At 49.4% G+C, this 21081-nt stretch overlaps 1 protein-coding gene across 5 annotated transcripts in view; it reads right to left on the bottom strand.

Annotated features, from left to right (window-relative positions):
- The window catches only part of madd (MAP-kinase activating death domain), a 268175-nt gene that overhangs the window by 209901 nt on the left and 37193 nt on the right, over positions 1-21081 (bottom strand). For all 5 annotated transcript variants that reach the window (XR_015080939.1, XR_015080942.1, XR_015080941.1 and 2 more), the window contains exons 2-3: positions 14155-14383; positions 5567-6148 (exon numbers count right to left, since the gene is read on the bottom strand). Coding sequence is in view for 1 of the 5 variants with exons in the window: in XM_086007468.1 (XP_085863594.1) it covers positions 5567-6148; positions 14155-14213 (641 nt within the window). In the remaining 4 variants the exon portion in view is untranslated. The remainder of the gene's footprint in view (positions 1-5566; positions 6149-14154; positions 14384-21081) is intronic.

Genomic DNA, 21081 nt, shown 5'->3' with positions numbered 1-21081 from the left:
ATTAGAGCACCATACAACACTGGGCCACCTCACTGCAGGAACACCCACCATACAACACTGGGCCACCTCACCGCAGGAACACCCACCATACAACACTGGGCCACCTCACCGCAGGAACACCCACCATACAACACTGGGCCACCTCACTGCAGGAACGCCCACCATACAACACTGGGCCACCTCACCGCAGGAACACCCACCATACAACACTGGGCCACCTCACCGCAGGAACACCCACCATACAACACTGGGCCACCTCACCGCAGGAACACCCACCATACAACACTGGGCCACCTCACCGCAGGAACACCCACCATACAACACTGGGCCACCTCACCGCAGGAACACCCACCATACAACACTGGGCCACCTCACCGCAGGAACACCCACCATACAACACTGGGCCACCTCACCGCAGGAACACCCACCATACAACACTGGGCCACCTCACCGCAGGAACACCCACCAGGAAGCGGCATGCTATATCCTCATGGCCCAGCATATCCCTCACACTACCATTACCATCAAGCCAGATGACCAACCCTGTTTCAATGAGGAGAGTTGAAGAGCACACCAGGAGCAGAATCAGGGCCCTGACAAAATCCCACCTGTAGAGCTGAAGACCTGTTTTCCAGAATTAGCCGTGCCTCTGGCCAAGCTGTTCCAGCAAAGCTACATCAAAACCTACCCCAACAATATGGAAATGTGGCTCCATGAACATCTCCATCCTCGATGATGGTCGACCGTGGGGTGTGTAGAGACAAGTCTGAAGCGCTCGCAACCATCTTCAGCCAGAAGTGCCGAGTGGATGATCCATTATCGGCCTACTCCCGAGGTCCCCACCATCACAGATGCCAGTCTTCAGCCTATTCAATTCACTCCACGAGATATCAAGAAACTGCAGAGTGCATTGGATATCGCAAAGGCTATGGGCCCCGACAACATCCTGGCTGTGGTGCTGAAGAATTGTGCTCCAGAACTAGCTGCACCTCTAGCCAAGCTGTTCCAGTACAGCTACAACACTGGCATCTATCCGACATTGTGGAAAACTGCCCAGGTATGTCCTGTCCACAAAAAGCAGAACAAATCCAATCCGGCCAATTACCGCCCTATCAGTCTATCTCAATCATCAGAACAGTGATGGAAGGCATCCCCAACAGTGATATCAAGCGGCACTTGCTCACCAATAACCTGCTCACCGATGCTCAAAGACCACTGGGCTCCAGACCTCATTACAGCCTTGGTCCAAACATGGACAAAAGAGCTGAATTCCAGAGGTGAGGCGAGAGTGACTGCCCTTGACATCAGGACAGCATTTGACTGAGTGTGGCATCAAGGAGAATTAGTTAAATTGAAGTCAATGGAATCAGGAGGAGAAAACTCCAGTGGCTGGAGTCATACCTAGCACAAAGGAAGATGGTTGTGGTTGTTGGAGGTCAACCTTCTCAATCCCAGGACATCGCTACAGGAGTTCCTCAGAGCAGTGTCTCAGGCCCAACCATCTTCAGCTGCTTCATCAATGACCTTCCCTCTAACATAAGGTCAGAAGTGGAACTGTTCACTGGTGACTGCAGTGTTGAGCTCCACTACATTTTGTCAGATAATGAAGCAGTCTGTGAGCACATGCAGCAAGACCTGGACAACATTCAGGCTTTGGCTGATAAGTGACCAGTAACATTAGCACCACACAAGTGCCGTGCAATGACCATCTCCAGGGAATGTTTGGGTGCATTCATGGGGCAATTGATTATAAGATGAGGCAACAACGTGTATTTATATAGCGCCTTTAACGTAGTAAAATGTCCCAAGGCGCTTCACAGGAGTGTTATAAGACAAAAAATTTGACACCGAGCCACATAAGGAGAAATTAGGGCAGGTGACCAAAAGCTTGGTCAAAGAGGTAGGTTTTAGGGAGTGTCTTAAAGGAGGAGAGGTAGAGAGGCGGAGAGGTTTAGGCAGGGAATTCCAGAGCTTAGGGCCCAGGCAACAGAAGGCACGGCCACCAATGGTTGAGTGATTATAATCAGGGATGCTCAAGAGGGCAGAATTAGAGGAGCGCAGATACCTTGGGTGGGGGGGGGGGGGTTGAGGGGCTGAAGAAGATTACAGAGGTAGGGAGGGGCGAAGCCATGGAGGGATTTGAAAACAAGGATGAGAATTTTGAAATTGAGGCGCTGCTTAACCGGGAGCCAATGTAGGTCAGCGAGCACAGGGGTGATGGGCGAACGGGACTTGGTGCGAGTTAGGACACGGGCAGCCGAGTTTTGGATCACCTCAAGTTTACGTAGGGTGGAATGTGGGAGTTCGGCCAGGAGTGCGTTGGAATAGTCAAGTCTAGAAGTAACAAAGGCATGGATGAGGGTTTCAGCAGCGGATGAGCTGAGGCGGGGGCGGAGACGGGCGATGTTACAGAGGTGGAAGTAGGCGGTCTTTGTTATGCTGCGGATACGTGGCTGGAAGCTCAGTTTGGGGTCAAATATGACACCAAGGTTGCGAACAGTGTGGTTCAGCCTCAGACAGATGTTCGGGAGAGGGATGGAGTCAGTGCTCATCCAGAACTGTATGTCGGACAAGCAGTCTGACAATTTAGAGACCGTGGAGGGGGTCGAGAGAAGTGGCAGTGAGGTAGAGCTGGGTGTCGTCAGCGTACATGTGGAAACTGATGCTGTGTTTTCGGATGATGTTGCCAAGGGGCAACATGAGAAATAGGAGGGGGCCAAGGATAGATCCTTGGAGGACACCAGAGGTAACTATGCGGGAGCAGGAAGAGAAGCCATTGTAGGTGATTCTCTGGCTACAATTAGATAGATAAGAATGGAACCAGGCGAGTGCAGTCCCACCCAGCTGGACGACGGTGGAGAGGTGTTGGAGAAGGATGGAGTGGTCAACCATGTCAAAGGCTGCAGCCAAGTCAAGGAGGACAAGGAGGGATAGTTTACCTTTGTCACAGTCACAAAGGATGTCCTTTGTGACTTTGATGAGAGCCGTTTCGGTACTGTGGCAAGGGTGGAAACCTGACTGGAGGGATTCAAACATGGAATTATGATGTCCTTGTACAAGACCTTGGTCAGGCTGCACTTGGAATACTGTGTCCAGTTTTGGTCTCCTCACATGGTGGCTGATATTGAGGCTTTGGAAAGAGTGCAGAGGAAGCAAATTTTCCTTTAACCTGTGCGGCCGCGCAGCAGCACAACGCTCCAGGGACCCACACAGCCAGCTTTTAAATAGAAAAACCACGCATGTGCGGAATTTTGAATGGCCCGTACAGCCCACTAGATAATTCGCAGTATAAAGCATCTTAGTTATCAAGATAGGCTAAAAGAGCTGGGACTCTACAGTTTAGAGAAGCGAAGACTTAAGGGTGATCTTACTGAGGTTTATAAGATGATGAAGGGAATCGATTGTGTTCCAGTTGACAGTTTGTTCCAATTAAATAGGTTAGGGAGGACCAGGGGTCACAATGTTAAGTTGTGTAAGGCCAGATGTAGATTAGATGTCATGAGGTAGGTACGGCAAGGAATTCAGGGCCACAGTGATCTCCTGCACTCATTTCGATCAACCTAGATGGATCAGAGAGGAACTTCCCTGATTTTTTCCTCCCAAATTGGCCTAAGTTTTTAAAACTGGTTTTTTGCCTCTCCCAGGAAATCACATGGTTTCGGGTGGGGTGCAATTGTGTGGGACAGGCTAGATGGAACAGAGGGTCTTTACCTGTCCATCATTGCTCGTATGTTCATTGTTCATATGTTCGGAACCACCTCCCCATGACATTCAACAGCATTACCATCGCTGAATCCCCCACCATCAACATCCTGGGGGTCACCATTGACCAGAAACTCAACTGGACCAGCCGCATAAATACTGTGGTTACAAGAGCAGGTCAGAGGCTGGGTATTCTGCAGCAAGCGTCTCATCTCCTGACTCCCCAAAGCCTTTCCACAAGGCACAAGTCAGGAGTGTGATGTAATACTCTCCACTTGCCTGGGTGAGTGCAGCTCCAACAGCACTCAAGAAGCTCGACACCATCCAGGACAAATGAGCCCGTTTGATTGGCACCCCATCCACCACCTTAAACATTCACTCCCTCCACCACCGGCGTACCGTGGCTGCAGTGTGCACCATCTACAAGATGCACTGCAGCAACTCACCAAGGCTTCTTCGGCAGCACCTCGCAAACCCGCAACCTCTACTCCCTAGAAGGACAAGGGCAGCAGGCGCATGGGAACACCACCACCTCCAAGTTCCCCTCCAAGTCACACAACATCCTGACTTGGACATATATCGCCGATCCTTCATTGTCGCTGGGTCAAAATCCTAGAACTCCCTCCCTAACAGCACTGTGGGAGTACCTTCACCACACGGACTGCAGCGGTTCAAAGTGGCAGCTCACCACCACCTTCTCAAGCGCGATTAGGGACGGGCAATAAATGCTGGCCTTGCCAGCGACACCCACATCCCATGAATGAATTTTTTAAAAATTTGGCCTGGTTGCTAGCCCTGTCCAACATCGCCCCTCCTGACCTCAAGCGACAGGTCACCTTACAGAATCTGCTCCTTAAGGTGCAAGGCATGTCACATCTATCCCTGTTCAAAGATGTGCTTAATCCACTGAGCGACCATCTTAACTAGGCAGAGGACATAGATTTTAACTGCAGCTGGCTTTTGAATGCCTTATGTATTGTGACGGGATTCAAAGGGATTGCCACGAAGCCAAAACTAGACAAAGGTATTTCACTTTTGTCAGTCACTTCATACTATACTGTGACATTTTCATATTCACATTGGAAACAGTGGTAAGGAAAGTCACGTTACATCTGGTAAAGCAGGCAAAAAGAGGCCAGGTTCAATTGAACTTACTGGGATCGTCGTCATGGAAACTGGGTCATATATTCAGAGTGAAAGAAGTCAAGTGCTTTGCTCATACAATCGCGCCGAACCGAAACGGTGGTGGTCGTCCCACAACAGGCCCAATACTGTAGAAAGAAGTTGCTCCTGAATTCCCTTTTGGATTTATTAGTGACTACCTTCTATTTATAACCCCTAGTTTTCATCTCCCCCACAAGTGGAAACATCTTCTCCACGTCTCCCCTATTAAACCCTTTGATAATCTTAAAGGCTTCGAGCAGGTCACCCCTCAGCCTTCCCTTTCCAAAAGAAAAGACCCCCAACCTTTTTAATCTTTCCTGATACATATAACATCTCAGTTCTGGTATTATCCTTGTAAATCTTCTTTGCACCTTCTCCAGTGCCTCTATGTCCTTTTTATAACACGGAGACCAGATCTGTGCACAGTACTCTAACCAAGGTTTGATACAAGTTTAACATAACTTCTCCGCTTTTCAATTCCATCCCTATAGAAATGGACCCGTGCTTGGGTTGCTTTTTATGGCCTTATTAACCTGTGTCATTACTTTTAATGATCTGTGTATCCGTACCCTGGATCCCTGTGCTCCTCTACCCCATTTAGACTCTTATTATCCAAGCAGTATGTGGCCTCTTTATTCTTCCTACCAAAATGCACCACCTCTCCCAATGCACTGATCAGTACACACACACACACACTCACCTCTGAATGCCTTTCAGGCTTCCTGTCTTCTTAATAAGCAGCCGCTCACTGCAACAGTCCACCATTCGCTTGAGAGTGTAGAGACATTCGCGGAAGGTGGAGAAGAACGGATAGTGGCTCAGTATACACAGCGAAGTCAGGGTGCTGTTGCGCGATCGGGTTCCACTCTTCAGATGGCGCTTCAGCCGGGGCGAGCGACTGATGTCGGGGGTGGAATCGGCGCTATGCGCGGCCAGGGACGAGCCACTGTCCGAGTTGTCCTGGTCATTGTCCAGTGTCTCGGCAGCACTGCCCTTCGGATGCTGCGGACCCCGGTCTGGCCTGTCCCGGCTGCGCTTTTGGAAGGAGCGGTAGAAGTTGACGCAGACTCCGTAGCGGACCACGCCACTGTCCTTGTCAGTCAGAGCGAAGACGAAGGAGGTGTCGTCACGCAGGCTGGTGCGTTTCTGGCGCACGCTGAGGCATCCTTCAGGCTGGCAGAAGAAGACCACGTCCGGTGGCAGGGGGAACTCGCGGTGATCCTCCAGTGGGTAGCGTCGCAGCAGCTCGGGAGTCTGAGCGATGTTCTCGCTGCTCGGCTGCCTGCAAACGCACAAACGAAAGAGAGCAGCTGGGCTGAGAGTGCAATACCGATCACCACAGCACTGAGAGTCAGGCAACATTCCCCCCAAAGACTACATCGGTACCCACACCGGCTCCACCAATAACCACACGAGAGGCACCACCTGGATAACCCGAGCAGTAAAGCTGTACTGAAACCCTCCGAGTGGCCCGACACACATCCCCCAATCCCCCACCCGAGGGACCCGACCCATATCCCCCTCCCACCTCCCCCACCCGAGGGACCCGACCCATATCCCCTCCTCCCACCTCCACCACCCGAGTGACCCAACCCATATCCCCCTCCTCCCCTACCCGAGGGACCCAACCCATATCCCCCTCCTCCCCTACCCGAGTGACCCAACCCATATCCCCTCCTCCCACCTCCACCACCCGAGTGACCCAACCCATATCCCCCTCCTCCCCCACCCGAGGGACCCAACCCATATCCCCTCCTCCCACCTCCACCACCCGAGTGACCCAACCCATATCCCCCTCCTCCCCCACCCGAGGGACCCAACCCATATCCCCCTCCTCCCCTACCCGAGTGACCCAACCCATATCCCCTCCTCCCACCTCCACCACCCGAGTGACCCAACCCATATCCCCCTCCTCCCCCACCCGAGGGACCCAACCCATATCCCCCTCCTCCCCTACCCGAGTGACCCGACCCATATCCCCTCCTCCCACCTCCCCTACCCAAGTGACCCGACCCATATCCCCTCCTCCCACCTCCCCCACCCGAGGGACCCGACCCATATGCCCCTCCTCCCCTACCCGAGTGACCCGACCCATATCCCCTCCTCCCACCTCCCCCACCCGAGGGACCCGACCCATATCCCCCTCCTCCCCTACCCGAGTGACCCAACCCATATCCCCCTCCTCCCCTACCCGAGTGACCCGACCCATATCCCACCTCCCCTACCCGAGTGACCCAACCCATATCCCCCTCCCACCTCCCCCACCCGAGTGACCCGACCCATATCCCCTCCTCCCGAGTGGTCCTACGCACATCACCCAATCCCCCACCCGAGTGACCCTACCCATAGCCCCTCCTCCCCCCTCCCGAGTGGTCCTACGCACATCCCCCGATCCCCCACCCGAGTGACCCTACCCGTATCCCCTCCTCCCACATACCCCCACCCAGTGACACCACCGATAACCCCACCCAGTGACACCGCCGATAACCCCACCCAGTGACACCGCCGATAACCCCACCCAGTGACACCGCCGATAACCCCACCCAGTGACACCGCCGATAACCCCACCCAGTGACACCGCCGATAACCCCACCCAGTGACACCGCACTGATAACCCCACCCAGTGACACCGCCGATAACCCCACCCAGTGACACCGCCGATAACCCCACCCAGTGACACCACCGATAACCCCACCCAGTGACACCGCCGATAACCCCACCCAGTGACACCACCGATAACCCCACCCAGTGACACCACCGATAACCCCACCCAGTGACACCGCCGATAACCCCACCCAGTGACACCGCCGATAACCCCACCGTGACACCACCGATAACCCCACCGTGACACCGCCGATAACCCCACCCAGTGACACCACCGATAACCCCACCCAGTGACACCACCGATAACCCCACCCAGTGACACCACCGATAACCCCACCCAGTGACACCACCGATAACCCCACCCAGTGACACCACCGATAACCCCACCCAGTGACACCACCGATAACCCCTCCCAGCAACACCGCACTGATAACCCCACTAGAGTAATTACTTCCAATTTGGCCCATGGTCAGGGAGGCACGGTGGCATAGTGGTTAGCACTGTTGCCTCACAGCGCCAGGGACCCGGGTTCAAATCTGGCCTCGGGCGACTGTGTGGAGTTTGCACATTCTCCCCGTGTTTGCGTGGGTTTCCTCCGGGTGCTCCGGTTTCCTCCCACAGTCCAAAGATGTGCAGGTTAGGTTGATTTGGCTATGATAAATTGACCCTTAGTGTTAGGGGATTAAATACGTGGGGTTACGGGGATAGGGTGGGATATGTGTCAGTGCAGGCTCGATGGGCCGAAATGGCCTCTATCTGCACTGTAGATTCTGTGATTCTGTGAGGAGGGTGTGACTACAAGCGAGGCAGGTATTGGGATCCAGGAGGTAGTGACGGAGGAGCCTCAGCTACATTAATTACTTGGATGAAGGGACCGAGTGTAATGTAGCCAAGTTTGCAGATGATACAAAAATGGGTGGGAAAGCAAGTTGTGCAGAGGATTCAAAGAATCTGCAAAGGGATATAGACAGGCTAAGTGAGTGGGCAAACATTTGGCAGATGGAGTATAATGTGGGAAAGTGTGAGGTTATCCACTTTGGCAGGGAAAATAAAAAAGCAAATTGTTATTTAAATGGAAAGAGATTACAAAATGCTACAGTTCAGAGGGACCTGGGGGTCCTTGTGCATGAAACACAAGTTAGCATGCAGGTACAGCACACCTGGAGTACTGCGTACAGTTTTGGTCTCACAGAAATCACAGAAACCCCACAGTGCAGATAGAGGCCATTTCGGCCCATCGAGCCTCCACCGACACATATCCCACCCGATCCCCGTAACCCCTACACCAACACATATCCCACCCTATCCCCGTAACCCCATGTATTTAATCCCCCTAACACTAAGGGTCAATTTTATCATAGCCAATCAACCTAACCCGCACATCTTTGGACTGTGGGAGGAAACCGGAGCACCCGGAGGAAACCCACGCAAACACGGGGAGAATGTGCAAACTCCACACAGACAGCCGCCCGAGGCCGGATTCGAACCCGGGTCCCTGGCGCTGTGAGGCAACAGTGCTAACCACTATGCCACCACTTATTTAAGGAAGGATATACTTGCATTGGAGGCAGTTCAGAGACGATTCACTCGGTTAATTCCTGAGATGAGGGGGTTGACTTATGAGGAAAGGTTGAGCAGGTTGGGCCTATACTCATTGGAGTTTAGAAGAATGAGAGGTGATCTTATTGAAACATATAAGATACTGAGGGGGCTCGACAAGGTAGATGCAGAGAGGATGTTTCCCCTCGTGGGGAATCTAGAACTCGGGGGCACAGTCTCAGAATAAAGGGTCACCCTTTTAGAACTGAGATGAGGAGGAATTGCTTCTCAGAGGGTCATAAATCTGTGGAATTCTCTGCCGCAGAGAGTCATTAAATACATTTAAGGTGGAGATAGGCAAATGTTTGCAAGATAAGGGAGTGAAGGGTTCTGGGGAGCGTGCAGGGAAGTGGCTTTGAGCCCAAGATCAGCCATGATCTTATTGAATGGCGGAGCAGGCTCGAGGGGCCAAATGGCCGATTCCTGCTCCTCTTTCTTATGTTCTTATTTTCCTCCACCCGCACCTCCAACAACAAGCGTGAGGAGCTCATGGACTGCTTTGTCTCCAAGATTGACAGCACCCGTTCAGCTGCCTGCCACTTCCCTTCTTTCCCCTAGCCCACTGGGCCAAGCTTCCTCTAAGGTTCCCCCCGCCCTAGACCTGAACTCGTATCTTTCTCCAGTTTCTCTCCATGCTCATCTTGGCCATGAAAGCCACTTCCTGCTCCTTCAACCCTATCCCACCAAACTGCTGACCACCTCAATTCCTTTTCAGGCTCCCATGTTAGCTGACATTGTTAACGGTTCTCTCCCCTCCGGTACTGTCCCGCTCTCCCTCAAATCTGCCATCATCAGGCCTCTCCTCAAAATACCAACCCTTGACCCCACCGTCCTTGCAAACTATCACTCCATTTCCAACCTCTTTTTCCTGTCCAAAATCCTTGAACATGTTGTCGCCTCACAAATCCGTGCTCATCTTTCCTGCAGCTCCATGTTTGAATCCCTCCAATCAGGTTTCCGCCCTTGCCACAGTACCAAAATGGCTCTCAAAGTCACAAATGACATCCTTTGTGACTGCGACAAAGGTAAACTATCCCTCCTCGTCCTTCTCGACTTGTCTGCAGCCTTTCACATGGTTGGCCACTCCATTCTCCTCCAACGCCTCTCCACCGTCGTCCATCTGGGTGGGACTGCACTCGACTGGTTCCTTTCTTATCTATCTAATCGTAGCCAGTGAATCACCTGCAATGGCTTCTCTTCCCGCTCCCGCATCGTTACCTCTGGTGTCCCCCAAGGATCTATCCTTGGCCCCCTCCTATTTTTCATCTACATGTTGCCCCTTGGCGACATCATCTGGAAACACAGCGTCAGTTTCCACATGTACACTGATGACACCCAGCTCTACCTCACCACCACCTCTCTCGACCCCCTCCACTGTCTCTAAATTGTCAGACTGCTTGTCCACCATACAGTTCTGGATGAGCAGAAATTTTCTCCAATTAAATATTGGGAAGACCGATACCATTGCTTTCGGTCCCCGCCACAGACTCTGTCCCCTATCCACTGACTCTGTCCCTCTCCCTCGCATCTCTCGGAGGCTGAACCACACTGTTCGCAACCTTGGAGTCATACTCGACGCCGAAATGAGCTTCCGACCACATATCCGTGCCAGAACTAAGACCACCTATTTTCACCTCTGTAATATCGCCTGTCTCTGCTTCTGCCCCTGCCTCAGCTCATCCGCTGCCGAAACCCTCATCCATGCCCTTGTTACCTCTAGAGTTGACTGTTCCAACACACTCGTGGCTGGTCTCCCACGTTCTACCCTACGTAAGCTTGAGGTCATCCGAAATCCAGCTGCCTGTGTCCTAACTCGCACCAAGTCCCGTTCACCCATCAACCCTGTGCTTGCTGACCTAGCATGTATTTAATGACCCAGCCTCCTCAGCTCTCTGGGCAGGGAATTCCACAGATTTATGACCATCTGAGAGAAGAAATTCCTCCTCATCTGGTACTGTGTAATGAGAAAGGGCTAATCAATAATCTTGTGGTAAAGGAGCCTTTAGGGACAAGTGATCATATGATGATTGAATTTTACATTAAGTTTGAGAGTGATGTAGTCCAATCTGAAACCAAGGTCTTCAATCTAAACAGAGGAAACTACAAGGGTATGAGGGACAAGTTGGCCATGGTAGATTGGGAGACTACACTAAAAGGTATGAAGGTGGGCATACAATGGCTAACATTCAAGGAAATAATGCATAATTTGCAACATATATTCCTCTAGGGCATAAAAAACCAAAAGAAAAAAAGTGATCCAACCATACCTAACAAAAGAAATTAAAGCTAATATTAAGTCAAAGGAGGAAGCTTATAAAGTTGCCAGGAAAAGCGGTCAGCTTGAGGATTAGGAACTTTTTAGAAATCAGCAAAGGGGGACCAAGAAATTGATAAAGAAAGGGAAAATGGAATATGAGCACAAACTAGCGAAAAATATAAAAATGGATTGTAAAAGCTTGTATATAGGTATATGAAAAGGAAAAGACTGGCGAAAGTAAATGTAGGTCCTTTACAGTCAGAGACGAGAGAATTTATAATGGGGAATGAGGAAATGGCAGAGAAATTAAATAAGTATTTTGTTTCTGTTTTCACGGAGGAAGACACAAAAAACCTCCCAGAAATACGAGAAAACCAAGGGTGCGACGAGAATGAGGAACTTAAAGAAATTATTATTAGTAAAAAAAAACAGTACTAGCAAAATTAATGGGAATAAAAGTCGATAAATCCCAAGGACCGGATGACCTACATCCTAGGGTTTTGAAAGAGGTGGCCATTGGAATAGTGGACACATTGGTTGTCATCTTCCAGAATCTATATAATTTTAGAACGGTTCCTGCAGATTGGAGGATAGCAAATGTAACCCCACTACTTAAGAAAGGAGGGAGAGAGAAAACGGGGAACTACAGACCTGTTAGCCTCACATCAGTAGTTGGGAAAATGCTGGAATCTATTATAAAGGATGCAATAACTGGGCACTTAGAAACTAATAGTAAGATTCGGCAGGGTCAACATGGATTTATGAAAGGGAAATCCTGTTTGACAAACCTATTGGAGTTCTTTGAGGATGTAACTAGTGGAGTAGACAAAGGGGAACCAGTAGATGTGGTGTATCTGGATTTTCAGAAGGCCTTCGATAAGGTCCCACACAAGAGGTTGGTGAACAAAATTAGGGCACATGGAATTGGGGGTAATATACTAGCATGGATTGAGAATTAGTTAACAGACAGAAAACAAAGAGTAGGGATAAATGGGTCTTTTTCAGGATGGCAGGCTGTAACTAGTGGGGTACCGCAAGGATCGGTGCTTGGGCCCCAGCTATTCACAATCTATATCAATGATTTGGATGAGGGGACTAAATGTAACATTTCCAAATTTGCTGATGATACAAAGCTAGGTGGCAGTGTCAGTTGCGAAGAGGATGTGAAGAGGCTTCAAGGGGATCTCGACAAGCTCAGTGAGTGGGCGAGAACATGGCAGATGGAATATAATGTGGATAAATGTGAAGTTATCCACTTTGGTAGAAAAAAAAGGCAGAGTATTTCCTAAATGGTGAAAGATTGGGGAATGCAGATGCTCAAAGGGACCTGGGTGTCCTTGTACATGAGTCACTGAAAGTGAATGCGCAGGTGCAGCAAGCCATTAGGAAGGCAAATGGTATGCTGGCATTCATTACAAGAGGATTTGAGTACAGGAGTAAAGAAGTCTTACTCCAATTATACAGGGCCTTGGTGAGACCACACCTGGAGTACTGCGTACAATTTTGGTCTCCTTACCCAAGGAAGGATATACTTGCCATAGAGGGAGTGCAACGAAGGTTCACGAGATTGATTCCTGGGATGGCAGGACTGTCGTATGACAAGAGGTTGAGTAAACTAGGCCTGTATTCTCTTGAATTCAGAAGAATGAGAGGGGATCTCATTGAAGCATAAAAAATTATTAGGATGGATGCTGGGAGAATGTTTCCCTTGGCTGGGGAGTCTAGAACCAGGGGCCACAGCCTCAGGATAAAGGGTAGGCCATTCAGGACTGAGATGAGAAGACATTTCTTCACACAGAGGGTGGTGAATCTTTGGAATTCTCTACCCCAGAGGGCTGTGGAGGTTCAGTCATTGGGTATATTCAAGACAGAAGTCGATAGATTTCTGACTAGTAAGGGCATCAAGAGATATGGCAATAGGGCTGGTGAATGGAGTTGAGGCAGAAGATCAGCCATGATCTCATTGAATGGCGGAGCAGGCTCGAAGGGCCGAATGGCCTACTCCATGTTCTTATGTTGGCTCCCGGTTAAGCAGCGCCTCAATTTCAAAATTCTCATCCTTGTTTTTAAATCCCTCCATGGTCTCGCCTCTCCCCATCTCTGTAATCTCCTCGAGCCCCACAACCTCCATCCCCCACACCGGAGATATCTGCACTCCTCTAATTCTGCCCTTGAGCATCCCCGATTATAATCGCTCAACCATTGGTGGCCGTGCTTTCTGTTGCCTAGGCCCTAAGCTCTGGACTTTCCTTCCTAAACCTCTCCGCCTCACTACCTCTTTCCCTCCTTAAAGCCTATCTCTGACCAAGCTTTTGGTCACCTGCCCTAATTTTCCCCTTATGTGGCTCAGTGTCAATTTTTTTGTCCTATAATACTCCTGTGAAGTGCGTTGGGATGTTTTACTATGTTATGACCGTTGTTTAACTACACGTCGTTGTTGCTGCTACGCCGAGCTCCTGGCTCCAAGTGGCAGCTGGAATAAATTTTGCAGCATCATTTTGTAGACCCCTCACCCTCTGCCCCTTTCCCCCTCTCCACCCTCCCTCTCCCCCCCCCACTCCCCACCTCCGCCCGACCCCCTCCACAAGAAATAAAAATGTCGATCAGCAGGTAGGTTTTTGTTATTTCCATCTCTCGGCCCCAAAACATTCCTGCCCAGGAACATTAGCAAGTTGGCCCATCGCCGCCACAGACACAGACAGCACCAACGCCGGGCTCGTTGGCCAAACAGTCACGGCCGCCACCCGACCCCTTCCCTCGGAGCTGGTCACACATGCTGCGAGGGGGATCTAACCACTAGACCCCCGGGGAGCTGCAGTGGTCGTTACCTTGCACCAATGATGACCAGATAGTCCAGTAAACGTGGACATACTCTCTTCTGAGACATCCTCTCCTGCCCTCCACTAGGTCATCGCACCTTCTTGGGAACACACAGCTCACTGGGGTGGGGAGCAGTCTGCTGAGCCTGGCGCGCTCTACCTGCAGCTGATCTCAGAGACGGACAGACGTTGCATCCCAGCTCATGACAAAGCTCACATGGAAGGAGGTGCTTGGAATCTGAAAAACAGGGACAAGGTAAATCTGTTATTAGATAGCACTGAGAACAGACTAACTCCCACATCCCATCACTCACACATAGGGCAGGAGCACATAACACATTGCACAGAGCACACAGACACCCACCCACACACTAAACACAGACCCCCCACTCCATACAACTGGTATTTATATAGATCCTTTAATGTGATAAATTGTCCCAAGGCGCTGCACAGGAGATTTAGGAGAAATTAGGGCAGCTGACCAAAAGCTTGGTCGAAGAGGTAGGTTTTAAGGAGCGTCCAAAAGAAAGAGGTAGAGAGGCGGAGAAGTTTAGGGAGGGAGTTCCAGAGCTTAGGGCCTTGGCAGCTGAAGGCATGTCCACCAATGGTGGAGCGATTATAATCAGGGATTCTCCAGAGACCAGAATTAGAGGAGCGCAGAGATCTAGGAGGGTTGTGAGGCTGAAGGAGATTACAGAAATAGAGAGGTGTGAGACCATGGAAGGATTTGCAAACAAGGATGAAAACTATAAAATCGAGGTGCTGTTTAACCAGCGTTGCTTAACCGGGAGCCAATGTCGACCAGCGAGCACAGGGGTAATAGGTGAATGGGAATTGGTGCGTGTTAGGACATGGGCAGCAGAGTTTTGGATGGCCTCAAGTTTACAGAGGGTAGAACATGGGAGGCCGGCCAGGAGTACGTTAGAATAGTCAAGTCTAGAGGTAACAAAGTCATGGATGAGGGTTTCAGCAGCAGACGAGCTGGGGCAGGGGGTGGAGTCGGCTGATGTTGTGGAGGTGGAAGCAGGCGGTCCTGGTAATGGCGCGGATATGTGGTCGGAAGCTCCTCTCGGGGTCCAATATGACACCAAGGTTGTGAACGGTCTGGTTCAGCCTCAGACAGTTGCCAGGGAGAGGGATGGAAAAAGTGGTCAGGGAACGGAGTTTATGTGGGGTGGGGGGGGGGGAAGGGGTGGAGGGGTGGAGGGGGGGTGGGGGGGGGGGGGGGAGAACCAAAGACAATGGTTTCGGTCTTTCCAATGTTTAGTTGGAGGAAATTTCTGCTCATGTTGGACAAGCACGGTGGCGTAGTGGTTAGCACCGTTGCCTCACAGCGCCAGGGACCCGGGTTCAAATCCGGCCTCGGGTGACTGTCTGTGTGGAGTTTGCACATTCTCCCCGTGTTTGCGTGGGTTTCCTCCGGGTGCTCCGGTTTCCTCCCACAGTCCAAAGATGTGCGGGTTAGGTTGATTGGCCATGATAAAAAATATTTTTTTTTTTAAAAATTGACCCTTAGTGTTAGGGGGGATTAAATACGTGGGGTTACGGGGCTAGGGCTTGGATGGGATGGCTGTCAGTGTAGGGACCGGGTGCTAGGGTTTGGATGATCAGCCATGATCTCGTTGAATGGCGGAGCAGGCTCGAGGGGCCGAATGGCCTACTCCTGCTCCTATCTTCTATGTTTCTATGTTTCTATAAGCAGTGTAACAAGTCAGAGACAATAGAGAGAGAGAGGTGGTGGGGAGGGTAGAGCTGGGTGTCGTCAGCGTACACGTGGAACCTGATGTGTTTATTGGATGATGTCACCGAGGGGCAGCATGTAGATAAGAAACAGAAGGGGGCCAAGGAAAGAAGCTTGGGGGAGTCCAGAGGTAATGGTGGGGGAGTGGGAAGGGAATCCATTGCAGGTGATTCTTATCTATCGAATTGTGGCCAGAGAATGGAACCAGGCAAGAACAGTTCCACACAGCTGGACGAAAGAGGAGAGGTGTTGGAGGCGGATGGTTTGGTCAACTGTGTCGAAAGCTGCAGATAGGTCGAGAAGGATGAGGGATAGTTTACCACGGTCACAGTCACACAAAATATCATTTGTGACTTTGATAAGGGTCGCTTCAGTGCTGTGGAGGGATTTAAACATGAAATGGTGGGAAAGATGGGCATGGATTTGGGAGGCGACAAGTTCTAGGACTTTGAAGAGAAAAGGGAGGTTGGAGATGGGGTGGTAGTTTGCAAGGACAGAGGGGTCAAGGGTGGGTTTTTGAGAGGGGTGATGACGGCAGATTTGAAGGGGAGGGGGAAAGACCCCGAGGAGAAGGAACCGTTTACAATATCAGCTTACAGGGTGACCAGAAAGAGAAGTTGGGTGGTCAACAGTTCAGTGGGAATAGGGTCAAGGAACCCTCCTATCAATACTGTCATGGACAGATGCATTTGCAACAGGTAGATTGATGAGGATAAAGTCAAGTAGGTTTTTCCCCTCGTGTTGGTTCTCACCACCTGCCGCAAGCCCAGTCTAGCAGTTCTGTCCTTCAGGACTCCGCCAGCTCGGTCAGTGGTGGTGCTGCAGAGCTACTCTTGGTCATGGACATTGAAGTGCTTTGTGCATTGAGTGCTGTTGGAGTTTTGCTAAGTGGGAGAGTTCGGATAAGTGGGAGGTGAGGGTGTGTTTTTTGCTCTGTTTTATTCCCCACTCCCAGGCTTAGACAGCACTGCGGAGGAGGAGCAGCGAGACGAGTCAACCAAACAGGCTCCACAGTCAGTATTCAAGGAGGAGGTTGGTGATCAGCTGGTTGGTTGGTTTTCTTCCTTCTCTTCTCTTTCATACCTTTAAGTTGGTAAGCCCTATTGGATAGTGGTGTGATATTATCATATATATCCGGGCAGGGTCTTCATAACTAATAATAAGAAATTAAATTAATTATATAGAATGGAGCAGGTGATGTGTTATTGTTGCGAGATGTGGGAGCCGTTGAACCCCATTGAGGCTAACGGTGATTACATCTGCGACAAGTGTTTGCTGCTAGAGGAACTCAAGTTCCATGTTATGGAGCTTGAGACCGAGCTTCGGACACTGCGACACATCAGGGAGGGGGAGAAGTTCCTGGACTCTATGTTTCAGGAGATGGTCACACCTATGAAGTTAATTACTGCAGATGTAGTCCGTGGTCAGGGACAGGACGGTGTGACTACGAGTGAGGAAGGTACAGGGATCCAGGATGTAGTGTTGAAGGAGACGCAGCCCTTGTTCTTGTCCAGCAGGATCGAGGTTCTTACTCCCTGTGAGGGCGGGAGCGGGGACTGCAGGGAGGATGAGCAACCTGGCCACAGCACCGTGGTACAGGGGGCCATTCAAGTGGAGGGAGTAAAAAGAAATGTTGTAGTGGTAGGGGATAGTATCATTAGGGGGATAGATAGGGTTCTCTGCAGTCAAGAGCGGGAGTCCCGAAGGCTGTGTTGCCTGCCTGGTGCCAGGGTTAAGGACATCTCTTCTGGGCTGGAAAGAAACTTGCAGTGGGAGGGGGAGGATCCAGTTGTCGTGGTCCATGTTGGTACAAACGACGTAGATAGGACAAGGAAGATGGTTCTGTTAAAGGAGTATGAGCAGCTAGGGGTCAAATTAAAAAACAGAACCTCAAGGGTAATAATCTCTGGGTTATTACCTGAGCCACGAGCGAATTTGGCTAGGATAAATAAAATTAAAGAGTTAAATGCGTGGCTCAAAGACTGGTGTGGGAGAAATGGGTTTTGCTTCTTGGGACACTGGCACCAGTACTGGGACAGGAGGGAGCTGTTCTGTTGGGACGGACTCCACTTGGCCAGTGCTGGGACTAGAGTCCTGGCGAATCATATAACTAGGGCTGTAGAGAGGGCTTTAAACTAATTAGTGGGGGGGAGGTTTCTAGAGAGCAAATAATAGAAATGACAACAGAGAAGGTCATAGACTTAGGTAGCAGTGGGGGAATTAAAAAACAGTGTGTCAGGAGGGGACAGAAGGTATGGAGTAAAAAGTAAAGTACTAAAAAGGGAAAAAACAGGAACTAAGTGTTACAAAACATATTTGAGAGTTCTTTATCTGAATGCACGTAGCATTCGTAACAAAATGAATGAGTTAACGGCACAAATAATGACATATGGGTATGATCTTGTGGCCATTACAGAAACATGGCTGCAGGGTGACCATGACTGGGAATTAAACATACCAGGTTATTTAACAATCAGGAAGGACAGGCAGGAAGGGAGAGGAGGTGGGGTGGCTATGTTAATAAAGGAAGGAATCACTATAATAGAGAAATGATATTGGGTCAAAGGAGCAGGATAGTGAAACAGTTTGGGTGGAGGTAAGGAATAATAAGGGGAAAAAAACACTAGTGGGTGTAGTCTATAGGCCTCCGAACAGTTGCAACTCTGTTGGACGGAGTATTAATCAGGAAATAGTTGAGGCTTGTAATAAGGGAACAGCTATAATTATGGGGGATTTTAATTATCATATTAACTGGACAAATCAAATTGGGCAGAGCAGCCTTGAGGAAGAGTTCATTGAGTGTATTAGGGATGGGTTTCTTGAGCAGTATGTAACTGAACCGACCAGGGGGCAAGCAACCTCAGATTTGGTCCTGTGTAATGAGACAGGATTAATTAAAAATGTCCTAGTAAAGGATCCCCTTGGAATGAGTGACCATAACATGGTTGAGTTCCATATTCAATTAGAGGGTGAGAAGGTTGGATCTCAAACAAGCGTGCTGAGCTTGAATAAAGGAGACTATGAAGGTATGAGAGCGGAATTAATTAGAGTGGACTGGGAAAATAGATTAAAGGGTAAGACGGTACATGACCAGTGGTGTACATTTAAGGAGTTATTTTACAACTTCCAAAAAAAATATATTCCACTGAGGAAAAAAGGGTGTAAAAGAAAAGATAGCCATCCGTGGCTAAGTAAAGTAATTAAGGATAGTATCCGACTAAAAACAAGGGCATATAAGGTAGCCAAATCTAGTGGGAGGATGGAAGATTGGGAAGTCTTTAAAAGACAGCAAAAAATAACAAAAAGATTGATTAAGAAAGGGAAGATAGATTATGAAAGTAAATTAGCAAAAAATATAAAAACAGACAGTAAAAGTTTCTATAGTTATATAAAAAGAAAAAGGGTGGCTAAAGTAAATGTTGGTCCCTTAGAGGATGAGACCGGGAAATTAATGGTGGGAAACATGGAGATGGCAAAAACACTGAACAATTATTTTGTATCAGTCTTTACAGTAGAGGACACTAAAAATATCCCAACACTGGACAAACAGGGGGCTCTAGGGGGGGAGGAACTAAATACAATTAAAATCACTAAGGAAGTGGTACTTGGTAAAATAATGGGACTCAAGGCGGATAAATCCCCTGGACCTGATGGCTTGCATCCCAGGGTCTTGAGGGAAGTAGCGGTAGGGATTGTGGATGCATTGGTAATAATTTTCCAAAACTCACTGGACTCAGCAAAGGTCCCGGCAGATTGGAAAACTGCTAATGTAACACCCTTATTTAAAAAGGGTAGTAGGCAGAAGGCTGGAAACTATAGACCTGTTAGCCTAACATCTGTGGTTGGTAAAATGTTAGAGTCCATTATTAAGGAGACAGTAACGGGACATTTGGATAAACATAATTTAATAGGGCAAACTCAGCATGGTTTCATGAAGGGGAAGTCATGTTTAACAAATTTGCTTGAGTTTTTTGAGGAAGTAACATACAGGGTGGATAAAGGGGAACCAGTGGACGTAGTGTATTTAGACTTCCAAAAGGCATTTGACAAGGTGCCACACAAAAGATTATTGCTCAAGATAAAAAATCACAGGATTGGGGGTAATATTCTGGCGTGGGTGGAGGATTGGCTCTCTAACAGAAAGCAGAGAGTTGGGATAAATGGTTCGTTCTCAGATTGGCAACCAGTAACTAGTGGTGTTCCGCAGGGGTCAGTGCTGGGTCCCCAACTCTTTACAATCTATATTAACGATTTGGAGGAGGGGACCGAGTGTAACATATCAAAGTTTGCAGATGATACAAAGATGGGACGGAAAGTAGTGAGTGAGGAGGACATAAAAAACCTGCAAAGGGACATAGACAGGCTAAGTAAGTGGGCAGAGATTTGGCAGATGGAATACAATACTGGAAAGTGTGAGGTTATGCACTTTGGCAGGAAAAATCATACAGCAAGTTATTATCTTAATGGCAAGAAACTGGAAAGTACTGTAGTACAAAGGGATCTGGGGGTCCTGGTGCACAAAACTCAAAAAGTTAGTATGCAGGTGCAGCAAGTGATTAAGAAGGCCAATGGAATGTTGGCTTTTATTGCTAGGGGGTTGGAATATAAAAACAGGGAGGTATTGCTGCAGTTGTACAAGGTATTGGTGAGGCCGCACCTGGAATACTGCATACAGTTTTGGTGTCCATACTTAAGAAAAGACATACTTGCTCTCGAGTCAGTACAAAGAAGGTTCACTCGGTTAATCCCGGGGATGAGGGGGTGGTCATATGAGGAGATGGTCATATGAGGAGAGGTTGAGTAGATTGGGACTCTACTCATTGGAGTTCAGAAGAATGAGAGGCGATCTTATTGAAACATATAAGATTGTGAAGGGGCTTGATCGGGTGGATGCGGTGAGGATGTTCCCAATGATGGGTGAAACTAGAACTAGGGGGCATAATCTTAAAATAAGGGGCTGCTCATTCAAAACTGAGATGAGGAGAAACTTCTTCAGTCAGAGGGTGGTAGGTTTGTGGAATTTGCTGCCCCAGAAAGCTGTGGAAGCTACATCATTAAATAAATTTAAAACAGAAATAGATAGTTTCCTAGAAGTAAAGGGAATTAAGGGTTACGGGGAGCGGGCAGGAAATTGGACATGAGTCTGGGTTTGGAATGGTCATGGCCCTGTGGGTAGTGGAGCGGGCCCAGGGGCC

The sequence above is a fragment of the Somniosus microcephalus genome, chromosome 15 (assembly GCF_052327205.1).
Source record: "Somniosus microcephalus isolate GS21.2 chromosome 15, FLI_Smic_1.0, whole genome shotgun sequence".
In the NCBI taxonomy this organism is placed as follows: Eukaryota; Metazoa; Chordata; class Chondrichthyes; order Squaliformes; family Somniosidae; genus Somniosus; species Somniosus microcephalus.
Note: the sequence above shows the minus strand (reverse complement) of the source record. Positions and strands in the feature narration are given on the sequence as shown.